The sequence below is a fragment of the Orcinus orca genome, chromosome 1, assembly GCF_937001465.1.
Source record: "Orcinus orca chromosome 1, mOrcOrc1.1, whole genome shotgun sequence".
Classification (NCBI taxonomy): Eukaryota; Metazoa; Chordata; class Mammalia; order Artiodactyla; family Delphinidae; genus Orcinus; species Orcinus orca.
Genome location: NC_064559.1, coordinates 195371001 through 195388692, shown reverse-complemented (window position 1 = coordinate 195388692; position 17692 = coordinate 195371001). Strand labels below are relative to the sequence as shown.

General features: G+C 47.7%; 1 protein-coding gene across 7 annotated transcripts in view; it reads left to right on the top strand.

Moving 5' to 3' along the window:
* ZBTB40 (zinc finger and BTB domain containing 40) overlaps window positions 1-17346 on the top strand; it is an 86390-nt gene extending 69044 nt beyond the window's left edge. For all 7 annotated transcript variants that reach the window (XM_033433223.2, XM_033433222.2, XM_033433221.2 and 4 more), the window contains 6 exons: window positions 4774-4938; window positions 7526-7740; window positions 8965-9127; window positions 9832-9918; window positions 11143-11369; window positions 13178-17346. In XM_033433223.2, the coding sequence (XP_033289114.1) occupies window positions 4774-4938; window positions 7526-7740; window positions 8965-9127; window positions 9832-9918; window positions 11143-11369; window positions 13178-13372 (1052 nt within the window). In that variant the 3' untranslated portion in view covers window positions 13373-17346. The remainder of the gene's footprint in view (window positions 1-4773; window positions 4939-7525; window positions 7741-8964; window positions 9128-9831; window positions 9919-11142; window positions 11370-13177) is intronic.
* Window positions 17347-17692: the final 346 nt, after the last annotated feature.

Below are 17692 nucleotides of genomic sequence, written 5' to 3'. Positions count from 1 at the left end.
CACCCTGTGTAAAGTCTCAGTGCCCCAGCCCCAGTTGCCCTGCATTATTTTTCTCCCTCTCACTTATCATAGGATCTATCATCTACGTATTAATTTATTTTGTTTATAGTTAGTCTCCCCCTGTTAGAATACAAACTCCATGAGGGTAAAGCTCTTAGTCTTTTTTTTTTCCTTCCCTCTGATGTATCTGTGGAACTTAGAATAGTACTTAGCAATAGGAGGTCCTCAATAAACATTTACTGAGTGAATGAATTTCTTGAGCATTATTCCAGGTACTAGGGATAGTGTAACTATACACAAGCCCGCGGAGCTAACATTCCAGTGGGTAAAACAGACCATATATATATGTGTAATATAAATTCAGATAGTAGTCACTGCAATGAGGAAAAATAAAGCAGAATAAGCAGCAGGGGTGGGGATTGGGAACTATTTATTAATATTTGTATCATCAGAGAGAGCAGAGGAGATTTGAGTAGAAACCTGAACACAATGAGAGACAGAACCAATGGAAGATCTAGGAGAAGAACATCACGAGTGCAGAGCACCCCCTCTCCAAGTGGGAACGAATGAGACTTACCTGTTTGAGGGACCGAAGAAAAGTAGAAGGGGCTAAAGCACAGTAAGTGAGGGAAAAGTGTTGAGAGATAAGGTCAGAGAGGTCACCAAAGGGCAGAACTTGGGACTTCCCTGGTGGCGCAGTGGTTAAGAATCCGCCTGCCAATGCAGGGGACACGGCTTCGAGCCGTGGTCCAGGAAGATCCCACACGCTGCGGGGCAACTAAGCCCGTGCGCCACAACTACTGAGCTTGCGCTCTAGAGCCCGCAAGTCACAACTACTGAGCCCACATGCCACAACTACTGAAGCCCACGTGCCTAGAGCCCATGCTCTGCAACAAGAGAAGTCATCTGCAACAAGAGACGCCACCGCAATGAGAAGCCCGTGCACCACAATGAAGCGTAGCCCCCGCTCACCGCAACTAGAGGAAGCCCGCGCTCAGCAACAAAGACCCAAAAATAAATAAAAAATAAATTTATTTTAAAAAAAAAAGAAACCAAAAGGCCAGATCTTATAGGATCTTCTAAGCCAAGGTAAGGACTTTGGTTTTTATGTGAGGTGTGTTCATTTCTATTGCTGCTGTAAAAAATTACCAGGAGCAGTGGCTTAAAACATCGCAAATGTATTGTCTCATCACTTTGGAGGTTAAAAATCCAGAATGGGTCTTACGAAGCTGTGTTGGAGGAGTTGTAAAAAAATGTTCAAGTTTGAGGATACGTTGTTGAAAGTGGAAGTGACAGGACTGATAATGGATTAGATGTGGGATATGAGGGAAAGAGAGGAATTAAGGGTGGCTTTGGGGGTTTTGACATGAGCAGCCAGGTAAATGATGCTGCCATTTACTGAAACGGGGGAAACTGGAGTGTGTGTGTGTATTTATAGGTGGGTGGGTTGTGGGGGTGGTGGCGGTGGACTCAGGAACTCTGTTTTGGCATGGTGGTAAATTTGAGCTACTCGGACCTCCAGCTGGACAACTAGGCTGATAGGCAGTGGATATAAGTCTGAAGTTCTAGGGACAGCTGGGAGATAGAGAAGTAAATGTGGGAGCTAGAGAGAATGTGGGAGCTAGCAATGTACAGGTAGAATGTAAGGCTCTGAGATAAGATCGTCTAGAAAGTGGAGACAGAGAGGAAGGCCAAAGACTGAGTCCTGGGCTTCTCAATAATTTCAACTCTTGATTCAAGAAACCCTATTTTTCTTTTTTTTTTTTTCCCTGCTGTACTGCTACTTTATTTTTTACATCTTAGAGTATAATTGCTTTACAATATTGTGTTAGTTTCTGCTGTATAACAACACGAATCAGCTCTACGTATATATATATCCCCATATCCCCTCCCTCTTGCGTCTCCCTCCCTCCCACCCTCCCTTTCCCACCCCTCTAGGTAGTCAGAGAGCACTGAGCTGATCTCCCTATGCTATGTGGCTGCTTCCCACTAGCTAGCTATTTTACATCTGGTAGTGTATATATGTCCATTGCCACTCTCTCACTTCGTCCCAGCTTCCCCTCCCAGCCCCCTGGTGTCCTCAAGTCCATTCTCTACGTCTGTGTCTTTATTCCTGTCCTGCCCCTAGGTTCATCAGAACCATTTTTTTTTTAGATTCCATATATATGTGTTACCATATGGTATTTGTTTTCTCCTTCTGACTTACTTCACTCTGTATGACAGACTCTAGGTCCATCCACCTCACTACAAATAACTCAGTTTTGTTTCTTTTTATGGCTGAGTAATATTCCATTGTATATATGTGCCACATCTTCTTTATCCATTCATCTGTTGATGGACACTTAGGTTGCTTCCATGTCCTGGCTATTGTTAATAGTGCTGCAATGAACACTGTGGGACATGACTCTTTTTGAACTATGGTTTTCTCAGGGTATATGCCCAATAGTGGGATTGCTGGGGCATATGGTAGTTCTGTTTTTAGTTTTTGAAGGAACCTCCATACTGTTCTCCATAGTGGCTGTATCAATTTACATTCCCACCAACAGTGCAAGAGGGTTTCCTTTTCTCCACAACCTCTCCAGCATTTTTTGTTTGTAGATGTTTTGATGATGGCCATTCTGACTGGTGTGAGGTGATACCTCGTTGCAGTTTTGATTTGCATTTCTTTAATGATTAGTGATGTTGAGCATCCTTTCATGTGTTCGTTGGCAATCTGTATATCTTCTTTGGAGAAATGTCTATTTAGGTCTTCTGCCAGTTTTTGGAGTGGGTTGTTTGTTTTTTTTGATACTGAGCTGCATGAGCTGCTTGTGTATTGGGGAGATTAATCCTTTGTCAGTTGCTTCGTTTGCAAATATTTTCTCCCATACTGAGGGTTGTCTTTTCGTCTTGTTTGTGGTTTCCTTTGCTGTGCAAAAGCTTTTAAGTTTCATTAGGTCCCATTTGTTTATTTTTGTTTTTATTTCCATTACACTAGAAGGTGGGTCAAAAAGGATCTTGCTGTGATTTATGTCATAGAGTGTTCGGCCTATGTTTTCCTCTAAGAGTTTTATAGTGTCTGGCCTTACATTTAGGTCTTTAAACCATTTTGAGTTTATTTTTGTATATGGTGTTAGGGGGTGTTCTAATTTCATTCTTTAACATGTTGCTGTACAGTTTTCCCAGCACCACTTACTGAAGAGGCTGTCTTTTCTCCTTTGTATATTCTTGCCTCCTTTATCAAAGATAAGGTGACCATATGTGCGTGGGTTTATCTCTGGGCTTTCTGTCCTGTTCCATTGATCTATATTTCTGTTTCTGTGCCAGTACCATACTGTCTTGATCACTGTAGCTTTGTAGTATAGTCTGAAGTCAGGGAGCCTGATTCCTCCAGCTCCGTTTTTCTTTCTCAGGGTTGCTTCGGCTATTCGAGCTCTTTTGTGTTTCCATACAAATTGTAAAATTTTTTGTTCTAGTTCTGTGAAAAATGCCATTGGTAGTTTGATAGGGATTGCACTGAATCTGTAGATTGCTTTGGGTAGTATAGTCATTTTCACAATGTTGATTCTTCTATCCAAGAACATGGTACATCTCTCCATCTGTTTGTATCATCTTTGATTTCTTTCATCAGTGTCTTATAGTTTTCTGAATACAGATCTTTTGTCTCCTTAGGTACGTCTATTCCTAGGTATTTTATTCTCTTTGTTGCAATGGTAAATGGGAGTGTTTCCGTAATTTCTCTTTCAGATTTTTCGTTGTTAGTGTATAGGAATGCATGAGAATTCTGTGCGTTAATTTTGTATCCTTTACCAAGTTCATTGATTAGCTCTAGTAGTTTTCTGGTAGCATCTTCAGGATTCTCTATGTATTGTATCATGTCATCTGCAAACAGTGACAGTTTTACTTCTTTTCCAATTTAGATTCCTTATTTCTTTTTCTTCTCTGATTGCCATGGCTAAAACTTTCAAAACTATGTTGAATAATAGTGGTGAGAGTGGGCACCCTTGTCTTGTTCTGATCTTAGAGGAAATGGTAAGAAACCCATTTTGCTTAACAAAATCTTATTCCAAAGTGTAACAATATAAAAAATGAAAATGAGGTGGATTGCCCTAGTTGAAGTCACCCCTAGGATCTGGGCTGTCTGGACCCTCACCTTATTGATTTTCCCATTTCTCTATTAGCCCATAAGGGAGACTGAAGGTACATTTGGTCTAGCATTTTTTTACAAATGCTGATTTTCCAGACTTGCTCTTCACCAGTATTTTCTAATGCTCTCTGGCAGTCTGGTCATTGTATTTTCATTAGTGCATGAGAAAATAGAGGAGCCAAGAGAATCTTTATAGCAAGTCGCTGGCAGAAAGCTGTCATTCTTTTCTGAGTCCATGTCTGTCATTTTTATGTGCAGTTGCATTTCTGCCCTGTATGTTTTTTAAGGGATCCAGGCTCACGTCTTTCTGGGCTCAAGGATATATCTGTTTCCTGGGAATGGAATGAGCTCTTACATACTTGTAGTGGCCAGATTAACAGATGGCTAGTCTTGTGTGATGAGAACTCTGTCCTTATCCCTCAGGGTAGGGAGACACTGATACCCTCCCTGTGTGATCAACTGTGTTTGTGAGGTACCATCTGATAGGACGGCTCAGACCTCTCACCCAGTGTATTACAAATTGCCTCGTGTTTTACTGTCATCTCCCAGATTATATTTCCCTGCTGTGTGCCTTAGAATGTGATTTTGTTTTTATGAATGCCCTAAATGTTTAGTGCTGCCTCTAATAAACTCATGTATATTTCCAGGAAAAATGTATGCGTGCCAGTACTGTGATGCTGTGTTTGCCCAGTCCATTGAGCTGTCCCGCCACGTGAGGACCCACACCGGGGACAAGCCATATGTCTGCAGAGATTGTGGCAAGGGCTTCCGGCAAGCCAATGGCCTCTCTATCCACCTGCACACCTTTCACAGTATGTACTGAGATTGTGGATATTAGGCACTCAGCAGCAGGCCTGGCGCTGGGAAGGCACGCAGCAGTCATAACAGAAGTCATCACTCCACCAGAGCTGGGCCCCGTTCAGTGCCTTCCCCTCTCCTATTCTCCTGCAAAAGCCAGAGTCCCTCATTCCTATTTCAAGAAGAATCCCATTTTAACATGTCATTGTGTGATTCTCTGTCCAGGCTGTTTCCTTGTCTTCCGTTTTAGCCCACCTGGCTCTTTTTGGCTGACAGAGGCCCATTATGTTTCAAGGAAAGGGTCTCTATAACAGACAGGCTCGCAGAGCACCAGAATATTTCCATTTGTCCGCTGAGCTTCGTTTTCCTACTCCCACTCTCATCTTATGGTCATAACGTGCCTTTCCCCATAGGAGCAGCCTGGACGCTTTCTGAGTTAATGTGTACCACTGTGAGTGGTCCCTAGTCATGTTCCCTTAAAAGCCTTCTGCCCAGCATTCTCTTCCAAATGCCTTGTATTTACCCAGTTAGTAGGGTCTGCCCCCATCTTTGTCCCCTTCTACTAGAACTGATACAGACAAAAACACACTTCCATTCAACACACACAGGGGAGGAAGAGGAGATTTTGTGATTCCTTATCACATCATCAGGAAATCGCCAAGGAGGCATCCGCTGGTCACGTCACATCATCTTCAGCTGCTCTTGTTGTAGCAGTCATGTGATCGGCACAGCCCAGCAGGGTGGTTAAGAGCTTGGGCTCTGAAATCACACGGGCCTGGGCTTGAATCTTGACTACTCTGCCATTTACTTCTTTTAGGCCTTAGACAAATTTCTTTACCTTTTTAAGCCTCTTATGCCCCTTCTGTAAGGTAGAGAAAATAGTAACACTACCACATTGGGCTGTTGTGAGAATAAAAGAGATATCACACGTAAAGCATGAAGCTCCATGCCTGCCACATAAAGAATGCTCAATAAATGCTAGAGAGTATTGGTGACAAGACCAGCCTTCTCCAGGGCCACCTGTCACCATAAGAGCCTGCCTTTTTTTTCATGCCATGCACCTTGCATACCCTTCTTCCCTTTTCCCCTCCCTACCTTTGTTTCCCACACACCAGTTTCTAACTGTTGGCAAATACAGTATCTCACAAACATGTGCTTTCTGTCAACACATTCAAGTCTGTTGTCAGCCAGCCAACAAGGCACTTCGCCAGAGCTTGTATGTGCCCAGCATGTGGCTGGGCACTGGGCAATACAGGAAAACATAAAGTGCTGCCCCCCACTCCCCCCAAGGAGTTTACAAGGTTGTCCAGCAAATCCAGTTGCAGTAGACTTCCAGGTGAGTGGGATTTGGCTTGGATCCAGTGCCACAACTTTGAAGTCCTCTCAATCTCTTTAAAGGACATTCCGCTTTAGTCTCCTTTTCCCAGTAGCATCACATGAAGTCAGGAAAGGGGAAGACATTATCAATTTTCAGAATAGAGAAGACCCGAAAAACTTTGCCATGACTTGGAGCGGATCACCCAAAGCAGGCCCAGCATCCAGGCCCCTCTCTCATTGACTGTTCCTTGCCTGTTTCATAGGATCACATCATTGCTTACGGAGAATTCCTTCCGAGTATCTTAAAAGATAGTGTGAAACTGAGATCTCAAGAGCTCACGTCCACAGGGATACTAGTTAATGATGCCGAGTGCTGCTGCGTGTCAGAATCCCTGAATTAGCCTGGATCAGCACACACATAAGATTGGCTGATGGGCTGGGCCTTTCTGTGGGCAAAGGATTTTATTATTCAAACGTTTTACTTTCTGTTACCTTCAGAAAAAGACTGAACTTTCCTGCCACAGGGATGGCAAATGTATTCTTCATCAGTGCTAGTTCTTACTTTTGAGGTCCCACTGAGGAGTTGCCTTGTCCAATTCAGCATGCAGCTCAGAGCATGACCTTGGGAGTGAAAGCTGGGATTGTTACCCAGCTCAGCAATATCATACTTGTGCCATTGGGCACTCTCTAAACCTTGATTTTCCTTATCTATAAAATAGGACTGGTAGTAGAACCTACACATAGGGTTATTGGAAGTTTTAAGTGATTTAATATATGTAGGCACTTAAAACACGCATGTCATATAGCACTTAATAAACATTACTTATGAAAATGTTTTTGTTGTTGAATCTAAAGTGGGGATCAAGGAAGCATTCATCCTCTGCATTGTACTACTGACAAAAAAGGAAATAGTGATGCTTTGGGGAGTATGTGGGAAATCTCTACAGAGAATTAGAAAACCCCAAAACACCCACTGCAGGCAGGGGAAGAGCAAAGGTGATACTCCTTGGAAAGTAGTAAGATGGAATTTAACTTGTAAGATGTAAGATGAGGAATTGAGGTAAACTCATGCTCAGAGGTGGTTAATCCAGAAGCCTCAGAGGAACCCCACCTCCCAGGATGAAAGTAGGAGGTAGTTAGGTGATGGATGCAGTGATTTCTGGTCCTTCGAGTCTGTCACCCTGCATGACCTCTAAACAGTCTGGCTTCTGGAGCTGCACACAGAAAACCACTTGTCACTGATTGTTGCCTGTGGTGTCTCCCTCCCTCCCCTCATGGAACCAGACATAGAAGATCCATATGACTGCAAGAAGTGCAGGATGAGCTTCCCCACTCTGCAGGATCACCGAAAGCACATCCACGAGGTGCACTCCAAGGAGTACCACCCCTGCCCCACGTGTGGGAAGATCTTCAGCGCCCCTTCGATGCTGGAGCGGCACATGGTGACCCACGTCGGAGGGAAGCCCTTCAGCTGTGGGATCTGCAACAAGGCCTACCAGGTGAGCTCAGCTTCTGCGGGCACCTTTCCCGGGCCCTCATCCACTCTCCCTTTGGTCTCCCTTGGCCCCCGTGTTTGTGGCTTGCAGAACACCTCTTGTCTCCAGGATATGACCATTTGGCCGGTTCTCATGAAGAATGCAGCTGATAGGTTATTCAGATCCTCTGTGGTGACCTGGTCGGAGTGGGGTCAGTGGGGGAGCTTTAATTGGAGCCAGGAGTTCTTGCACTTCTTCTCTTAGATTTCAGCCTCGTCCTGAACTGAATCCTGCATTTTCCCTGGATATTTACATTCTTTAGAACCTATTGATCCCACGTGTTGAGGGATGTGAGAATGACACTGGGGTGTGTAACACTACCTGGAATTATCTTGTTTAGCACAATTATTGGTGTTTTTTGGAGGATTTTTTAACTCCTGGGGAAGAGCTCTGCTTTTTTACCTTAGAATTTGCTATGTAATTGAAGGGAAACCCCATACAGATCTGAAAAGAAACCACTTCTTTGAGAAACTCTAAGACCACAGAGAAAAGAATGACCCTCGCTGGCATCTATAGCATTTGGGTACAGAGAGAGAAACCCAGCAGCTAATTTCAGCTCAACAGAAATTGAGAGCTAACTTTGTTCCAAGCCTTGTGCTGTGACGTTAGGGTTACAGAGCCGGGTAAAACCTGGGCTTGGTCTCTAGGAAACCATGGAATTGTACGGAGAGTGTCGCAGCGCTGCTCTGGAACCCGGGAAGAAGGGGGCACTGGCTTACGGAGTAGGGGTAGCACCTGCCCCTCTCCAGCAGGTTTCCCTGCTGCGCCCTGGGCCTCTGACAGGCAGCAAGACAGCTCGGTGGTGAAGCACAGATTCTCCATTCAGAAGGCCAGGGTGTGAATCCTGGTCCTCCTGTTTACTGATCATGTGACCTTGGGCAAGTCACTTCACCCCTCTGTGCCTCAGCTTCCACGTCACTGGAAAGAGCCTAACACCTCCCTCCTAAGCTTGTGAGGAAGGGGTTTCTGAAGGCCCCGGCCCTGCCCTGTGGTGACCTCAGTGAATACACAGGTGCCTTGTTCCCATGAGCACCAGCGTCCCCTCGCATGTCAGCACTCACTGTGGTGGGTAAGAGTGTGACTCCAGGTCCATAAGCTTCCCTGGGAGCGCTTTTCTCTCCTGAGGCTTTGTGAACTCTCCAGCTTGCTGGAACATCCAAGACCTAACATTTGCCACATTCCTTTTAGCAATTGTCTGGTTTGTGGTACCACAATCGGACCCACCACCCTGACGTGTTTGCTGCTCAGAACCATCGATCTTCCAAGTTCTCGTCACTCCAGTGCAGCTCCTGTGACAAAACCTTTCCCAACACCATTGAACACAAGAAGCACATCAAAGCAGAGCATGCAGGTGAATCGGGGTGCCCTGGACTGGGAGTGGGGGCTGAGGAGTGGAAGGGGCTTGGTGATGTAGCATCCTGGGTTCCAGCCCTAAATCCCGACTTCTAGTGCTAGAGTGTGGTGTGCTGCAGTGACACCCTCTTCCTCCCCAGCACACTGGCAGGTGCCACGTCAGTCCATCAGTAACACTAGCTTGAGTAGCAGTAGTTCTTGCAACTGGAGACCTAGAGCAGTGTGACTCCTGCCAGCCTCGGTGGTGATTGGTCGTGGCACATGGGAAGGGTGGCACACAGGCCAGGGTGGGAATCCTAACTCTAGCTGTGTGACCTTGGCAAGTGACATCTCTTTCTGAACCTGTTTCCTTTTCTTCAGAAAGTCAATTATTCATACCTGTGTTACAGATAAATTGGGGGATAATCACAACAGCTCGCAGTTATGAAGTGTCTCCTGAGTGCACGGCACTGTGCTCAGCACCCACGTGTGTTTTCTCCTTTAATTCTCACAACAACCCTCTTTGCATCCGGGCACTTGGATCCGGATCTGGCTCTCTTTACCACCGATTGCACTAATGTAGCATAGGCATCAGGTTCCTGGCACTTCGTAGATGCTCGCTAAGTGTGAGCTGTCACCCCGCCCCCAGCCCTGTTACTCCCCAGGCTCAGAGAATCTTCCTTCTGTTCTCTCCCACCACTTCTTTCCTCGTGTGCTTCTCAGATATGAAGTTCCATGAATGTGGCCAGTGTAAGGAGCTCTTCCCCACGCCAGCTTTGCTGCAGGTTCACATCAAGTGCCAGCATTCAGGTCAGTGCCCCTTCCAAGATGCTCCTGAGCTGCACTGCCCAGGGATGGGTCTCGTCTCCACCACCCACAGCTGTGCGACCCAGGCTAAGTAGCAGCTAACTTGTGCCTCAGTTTCTTCATCTACAAAACAGGGACGGTTGCAGTACCTACGTCATAGGGGAACCGTGAGAGTTGAATACGTTAATACACAGAAAACACTTAAGGCCTGGCACCAGTAAGCATCTCGTAAGCGTTACCCATGATTATCATTGTTCCTGCTATACCTTATCAAATCTAAAATGCCAGTTCTATAAGAGGCACCATTTTTAATGAACCATTAAGAAAGAAAAACTGCTGCCAGTTAAACTATGCTTTCTTGTCACTTAGAGTTTGCAGGTTATCCTAAGTGCTGCTTTGGACTTAATTTGATGTAGATTGTATGCACTCTTGTATGCATACATAAAAAAAGGAAACGTAAGGAATAAGTTGATCAACGTAAGAATTCAGCTTCCCAGAGTAGCTCTCAGTTCAGATTGTTGGCGTGAGTGTTATTCCACGTGGTGTTGCCCTCCACCGTCAAGAGCATTGGTGATGGAGAGCACGGTAAGGTGGTTTTGGTCTCTCGAGCATTAGCAAAACTAGTCTTCTGATTCCTGCTTTGGGAATGTAGCTGAACATCCAACCCATACCTCCTCCCTCTAAACCATTTGTTTCCTGTGAGTTTAAAACATGCACTGCTCCTGTCTTAGGGCTTTTCTTTCAGACTGTGGACATGCATTCTGCAAGTCTTGATGCTGCCCCTTTAGATGTCTGTGCAAGTGCACTTGTTGACAATTACACCCACCTCCATGGCCTGTAACAGTAGTAAGATGCCATTGATCCCATTTCAGAGACATTAAAAGGTGCTTCTTAGAATTGACGAAATAAACATTGTCAGCATCATTACAGTTGAATGAATAATGGACTTTGGCAGAGGCAGATTTAGCCTGAATCTGATGCTAATGAAGCTGTGCCTTGGAGCCTTGCACTTGGTGGGACCCTTCCAAAGATCTGCCCCTAATCCTGTGTGTGTAATTCTGTATCAGTCTTCCTAGAGAGGGCTCCCCAAATTGTACACGCTCCAGGCCCCACAGGAGCTGAAGAGCTGCCTCTGGACCTGCCTGTGCTCCTCGCCCCCGCTTGCACCTTCCTCTCCCCTCCCTCCTCTCGTTTCCCTCAGTCACTCCCTCTGTCCCCTTCCTCCAGGGTCACAGCCGTTCCGGTGTCTGTACTGTGCAGCCACTTTCCGCTTTCCCGGGGCGCTGCAGCACCACGTCACCACTGAGCACTTCAAGCAGTCGGAGAGCACCTTCCCCTGTGAGCTCTGCGGGGAGCTCTTCACCTCCCAGGCCCAGCTGGACTGTCACTTGGAGTCTGAACACCCAAAGGTGACGGGCACTGAAAGCCAAGTGGCCGCCTCACAGATGGTGCAGGTGATTCTGGGGCCATCAGATATGAGGGTGCTGACACGGGGTCCCTGAGGCTTCTCTGGAGGCAGTCCCATCACGACACCTAGTCTTTCTCCCCGGGGCTCTCAAAGGGCCCCGTGAGTGATGCATTCATGACCAAGAGGATCTTGCAGAAGAGTCTCTCTGGACCTCTTACCAAACAGAACAGAAAATTCTAGCCTCCTGGTGACCACATGTGAAATGGCCCCTGAGTAGAGGGAAGCTGGAACAAGAATTTTCAAAAGCAGAATGACATTGGCCTCTCCTCCCAATTCACACACTCCCTCACCTTCTGCAGAACACCATGGGATGTGGTGAGAGTTGCAGGAAACCTTGGAGGAGCGTAGATGAGCTCTTTGTTGAGACCACCTTCAGCTGAAATGCTTTGGTAACTCCTCTGGGCTGGGCACAGGGCACATTTGAACGTCTGGGCTTCTCACCTTTACCTGGGTGTAAAGCCCCCCCTCTTCTGATATTTCAAGGCTACGCTTGCTCCAGCCCCTCTTTGTGTCTCTAGTTCTATTACTGCCTTCCCGTCTTCTCCAGAGAGGGTGGGCAGGAAGGGAAAAGAAACTCCATTCTGTTGATTGACAGTAATTTGTGAATGGACGGGAGAGGAACTGTGAGCTGGCTGGGCCGCCCCCCCCGTCCTGTCCCTTAGAGCAGCCCCTTATAGCCGTGTTCTTACAGGCCTCTGTGGGGAGCAGAGGGCAAGTCAGGCGGCCAGGCCTCTGGGTGCCAATCCTGCTGCCATTTCAATGAGAACAGCGCTGCTACTATCTTTTTTATATATTAGGATTCTGGGTAAGATGTCCTTTGGGGCGAAAAAAATATTCCATTGCTAAAAGAAAAAGAAAAACAGTTTGAAAACTGCTGTCCTAGATGATTTTTTATTGAACATCACAATTGGTCTCTTCACTCCTACAGCAGAGACATGGCTGAGCTTGGCATCTCCATTTCTGCCCGCTCAGGTCTAGTGGAAAACACTTTCTGCTCTCGGCAGCTCTCAAGATCCAGGGTTGCTGTGCCCTCTGCGGGCGCTCTGTGTTGAAAACATCCAGCTGTTCCGAGCTCCATGGCTCAGAAACATCAACTCGGAGGTTCAGGCAAGAACTGGGTGTACTTAACCAGACTAGTTCTCCCTGAGATGGGAAAGTCATCTTTAACAGATGCTGCAGATTTGGAAGGGGTGTGTGTGGCCTGTGGAGGAGAGAAGCCAGTGCCCTCCAGCCTGGTGAGCTGCGTGAGGGAGCTGACAGAAGCCACATTTTGTCTACCCGTTCTTCTTCCTGTAGCCATTAGCTCTGTAGCCACGTAGCCTCCAAGTAAGGCTCTTAGCCTGATCAAGGTCCAGACATGCCACCTTTGGCAACCCGAGGCTTCTGGTAAACCACTCCCATTTCCATGGCTCAAGCATGACACGAACCACTTTGATTCAGTAGCATTCCTTTCACACGGCACTTACTTCTGCAGTGTAATCCTCAAGACAGGAAAACCCAGTGTGAGAAACTGAGCCCGCGTTCACTGGTGTGTAATCAGAGTCCAGGCACCCTGAGGTGGCGTACGGAGCTAAATTATAGCAATTTGGCACAGAGTTACTTAACTTGTTTGCCTGCCTTCTCTTTTGCATCACTGGTGTGTTAGACTTGCCTCTTCCCATTAAGCACATGTAACTGCTCTCCTCTGGTGAAAACATAAATATCATCATTACAGCGTGAGATGAAAACCATGTAAGTTCTGGGGAGCCAACTGTGGACACTGCCCAGAGCAGCCTCACGGTCTTTCCCTTTCAGGTGATCCAAACCCCAGAGCCGGTGGCCCAGACGGAGCAGGTGATCACTTTGGAGGAGACCCAGCTTGCTGGTTCACAGGTGTTTGTGACGTTGCCAGATTCGCAGACATCCCAGACCAGCTCTGAGCTTGTGGCAGTGACCGTGGAGGACTTGCTAGACGGTACCGTGACCCTAATCTGTGGGGAGGCCAAGTGAGTGGCTGCTCATCGTGGAGGGTCCTACGTTTGCAATAGAGAGAATGCTCCACACTTGCCTTTTGCCCTTCCTCCCTCGATGTCCTGAGTATTGAGCATCTTAGCTTAGCACCAACCTAAGTGGTCTCACTTGGGAAACGGACAGAAGCATCCTGGTTCTCATAAAACCAAGTCTGAGTCATCAACACCAACGCGACCGCCCTCCGTAGCAGGCAGGCCTGTTCCTCACAGGCCTGCTGCTGTGGCCTCTCTGACACTGTCCATCCCCAAGTGGAGTATAGCTTCTGAAATAGAGCCTGAAAGAGCAGTGGGATAGGAGCTGGTGACCAGAGTAACCAGAGCGGTGTGATGTGCTGGCAGCCCTCAGCATGCAGACCAGCAGTTCAGTGCAGGACAGTGGCCCACAGAGTGGGGCTGCAGGTGCTGCCAGTGCCTTCTGGCCATTTAAAAATGAGAGAAAATAGGGGGCTTCCCTGGTGGCGCAGTGGTTGAGAGTCCGCCTGCCGATGCAGGGGACACGGGTTCGTGCCCCGGTCCGGGAAGATCCCACATGCCGCGGAGCGGCTGGGCCCGTGAGCCATGGCCGCTGAGCCTGTGCGTCCAGAGCCTGTACCCTGCAACGGGAGAGGCCACAACAGTGAGAGGCCCACGTACCGCAAAAAAAAAAAAAAAGAAAAGCACCATCAGACCATCTGGGGATTCCCAGCCTTGAGCACACTCAGCACCTTCCTCACGTCTGTCATCCTTCCAGCCTCCTCTCATGGTGGCAGTAGGACAGGTAGCAGCATGCTGACACAGGAAGGCTTCATTTCCATGCTGAGTCCCACCTTGTCAGTATAGTCAGCCATTCCCAAAACAAAGCCTTTGGAGTGTTTCTTCTGGGAGTGTTCAGTGTGAGGCCATCTAGCTGCAAACCGTCTCTGCCTTACCAGGAAACTCTTCGTGGTATTCTGCACCTGAGGCTGGTTCCCATAGCTTTTCTGTGGTGTCCTCAATCCCCTTTCCCTAATCAAAGCCTAAAGCTTCTACCCAACCTGGAGGCCTCGTCCCCTCCCTGAGGAGCATGTGATACATGTAACGTAGCAGTGAACCAGCGCCAGGTGGAGTAGCACCCGTGGTGGCCCCTGAGTCTTCCTCCTGCCAGGGTCTTCCCTTCCTGTGAGTAGCCTGTTGTCTGAGCTCTTTCCAGCTGCCACTGTGACTGCAGGTCAGTGATCCTTTGGAGTCTGAATTTTACAAAGCTTTTTCATCTTCAATTCCTAAAATATAATCTGATAATTAATGTTTATGGAATCCATTATGAAGTGCAATTAGATGGAAGGAATGACTAGCATTTATCTTCCTTTCCCTGATGGCAGAAGGTTGAAGTCTGCTAGGGCAGTGTTTACACACCCAGCACGGCTCCCTGCCACCTTGTGTGGTTGACCCCCTGCGGAAGGTACTGCCCAGTTTGATCACTCACCCTCAAAATACAGGCTGGCAGAAGACAAGGCCACCCCTTCTTTCTAAGCACATTTCACATCACCAGTTACCAGCAGGGGAGGGGTCGATCTGGGTCATGGTCGCTACCTCTGTCGCCATCACACGTTGCCGGAAGGGCAGAAGGTGGGACCTTAACACTGCCAGTGTGTCTGCTGGCATCCATCCTGCTCTGTGCAGGCAGCTGGGCCAGCTCACCCCGCCTCCAGTTGTGTGCTCATTTTATGTGCAAATCACTTGAGCTTGTTGGCTCAGAGATCGTCCCATTCTGAAGTAAATGAAGTTTTCAGAGGCCGATAACTGACCAGAAGATGGTGCTCAAACCTTTAAGACTTTGCCTCCCTGTGAGGCCCTCACTGCTTCTGCCAAGGCCGTCTCTGTCTTCTTAAGGGTTTTCAGTTCTGTGAGCTGTCGGACCGGGATTGCTCTTGATCAGCAAGTGATGAGATGGCACCGAATCTCCCCTTAGCACCAGATAAAACCCATTGAAAGAGTGGAGCAGCCCTGCTTACAGGGCACGGAGGCCAAGCCCGGCAGATAGTGGGAATCGCAGCGTTATCAAAACTTCTTCCAGCCAAAAAAAACCAAAATAAATTTAAAAATTAATTGCTGAGGACCTGTAGGGGAAAGTGATTTTTCTTTTTAAAAAGTCTTCTGAATAAAGAAAGCTATAAGCTTTAAACCCAACTTCCAGATCCTTTCAAGTACTGAGGCACCCTTTCTCAGGTTGCTGGTAGAGACCCAGATCGTGGCAGGACACTCGTTTTCTTCAGAATCACCAGACTCACAACTCACTTTGCCAAGAGCAGACAGAGCAGTGGGCTATGCTGCCGGCTGCACCCTCACCCTGTGGCACAGCCAGCAGGAGCACGAGGCCTGTGCTGGTTCTGGTCAACATGAGCGAAAGGTCCGCCCCGAATTTCGTCTCTGCTCCGAGTGGGCCTCGGCAAGCTGCTGCGCCAACAGCGCTTTCACAGCGCTGCTGCCTAGAGACGCCCAAGCCTGGACTTTATCGTAGGAAGACTTTTTCTAGCCCTACTTGGCCACTTTATTCTTTTCTCCCACTTCTGCCCAAGAGACCTTCTGCATTGCTGCCACGGAGGACATGTTACCGGGGTCCCCTTCTCCACATCACTTGCTCTCATGTGGCAGTGGTGGTCTCTGCCTTATTGCCGTGATGCTGCCCTTGTGGCCTCAGGGCTGAACCCTGGGGGCACTGGCAGTGGTGTAGAGGAGTCTGTGGACTGCTTGGAACGCATATTTATTCAGTAAGACCCCAACTCTTCTCTGCCTCCAGAGCTTATGAAACACCTGGTGAGGAGGAAAGGGCAGACAGATTCCAAGCTGGAGTCTGATTCCGTGGGGATCACTTATGGAACGGCATTTGCCCATCCCTGGTGAGTGAGACAGACAGCAGATAGATGGCTCAAGAGCGAGGATCGCTCTGGGAAGATGGGACTGTGCAGTGTGTGAGCAGAGCCTGAGGGGCAGCAAAGGGGCAGAGACTTGTTTATTTTATAAAGCCTGAGTCCAGCAAGTGCCGCAGTCTACTGTGTGAATGCCAGGTTCCCTGGTCATTCATGTCCTCTGAGGAAGCTGTCTGACTCTCCCCTCCCACCAGCCATGGAGTGTATTTCAGCTTCATCCCCCAGGGAAGAGCCCTGAGAGTCGCGGACTGAGGGTGAAATAGATCCAGTCAAACGGGTAAATGGGGAGACAAGGGCCCTGTTCTCTGCTTATGGTGTAAATCGAGGAGAAGGATGAGATGGGCCCAAAGAGTTTCTCTACCCCAGGTGATGTTGCAGTCACCATAGGCTGATTACTTATTAATAATATGGGGTGGGGGATTTAACTCTCATGTGCCTGAGATCTAAGAATTGACTAAGGGTTGGAGGAGCTGCAAGCCTTACCTAGCATGGTTCTAGGGAACAAGCAATATTTCTATTAAATTGGGACTAGGAAGTTGGACAGTGGTGGAGAAAATCCTGGGATGCTTTAACCAGTCCTCCCAAAGGAAGACTTCAGCAGCCCCTGCCCTGCTCCGCTTGGCCTAGTGTATTGCAGGGATACTTGGGAAGTAGGGAGAAAGTGGGAGTGAAAGAAAAATTAGGGGTTGAAGGGAGTATTTTGTCGCCATGGAAAACCTTGGGGCTGGTAGGACTTGGGCCAGAAGCACAGCCAGAACTCAGAAACTTGCTATACCTGTGACTTGGCCTGTAAGGAAGGGAGAAGTTGCTGTGCTTCGGGGATTACATTGTTGGGAAAAAAAAAAAAATTATCCCATCAGCTAATTTAGATTGCTTCCAAATCATGGAAATGTTGCATCATTTCCCTTACAAAGGCCAGTCACACCTGCTACCACCCACGGTCAGGACAGGGTGCACATGTCAGGCCAGGTCAGCCAGCACACTATGGCTGTTTAAATTGGATTACAAACCATTGTTCGTGTTCAACTTGCACTACTCTATGTAAATAAAATATGTACTTTGAAAAAAATTATGCTGCATGAGTTTCAAATGGACTGTGATGCTATAAACCTGTTTTCTCTTTGGTTCTGGGCAGCTGTCAGATGGGACCAGGCTTGATAGGCCTGGTTTCCTAGGGGCTATTGTGTACCTGCGGGCCTTGTTAGCATGGCCTGGGAAGGACAAAAAACTCTCCTGTCGTGTGGAGCCTCATTTTTCTAAACCCTCGTTCCCAGGGAGCAAGTGTGGTGCAGGGTTTCAGGGACAGGCTTTGGTGTCCAACCTGGGTACATCCCAGCTATGCCACTTTATGACTGTGTGACCTTGGTGAGATACTTATCCTCTCTGAGCTCCCTCCTTCCAGCTCCCGTTCACAA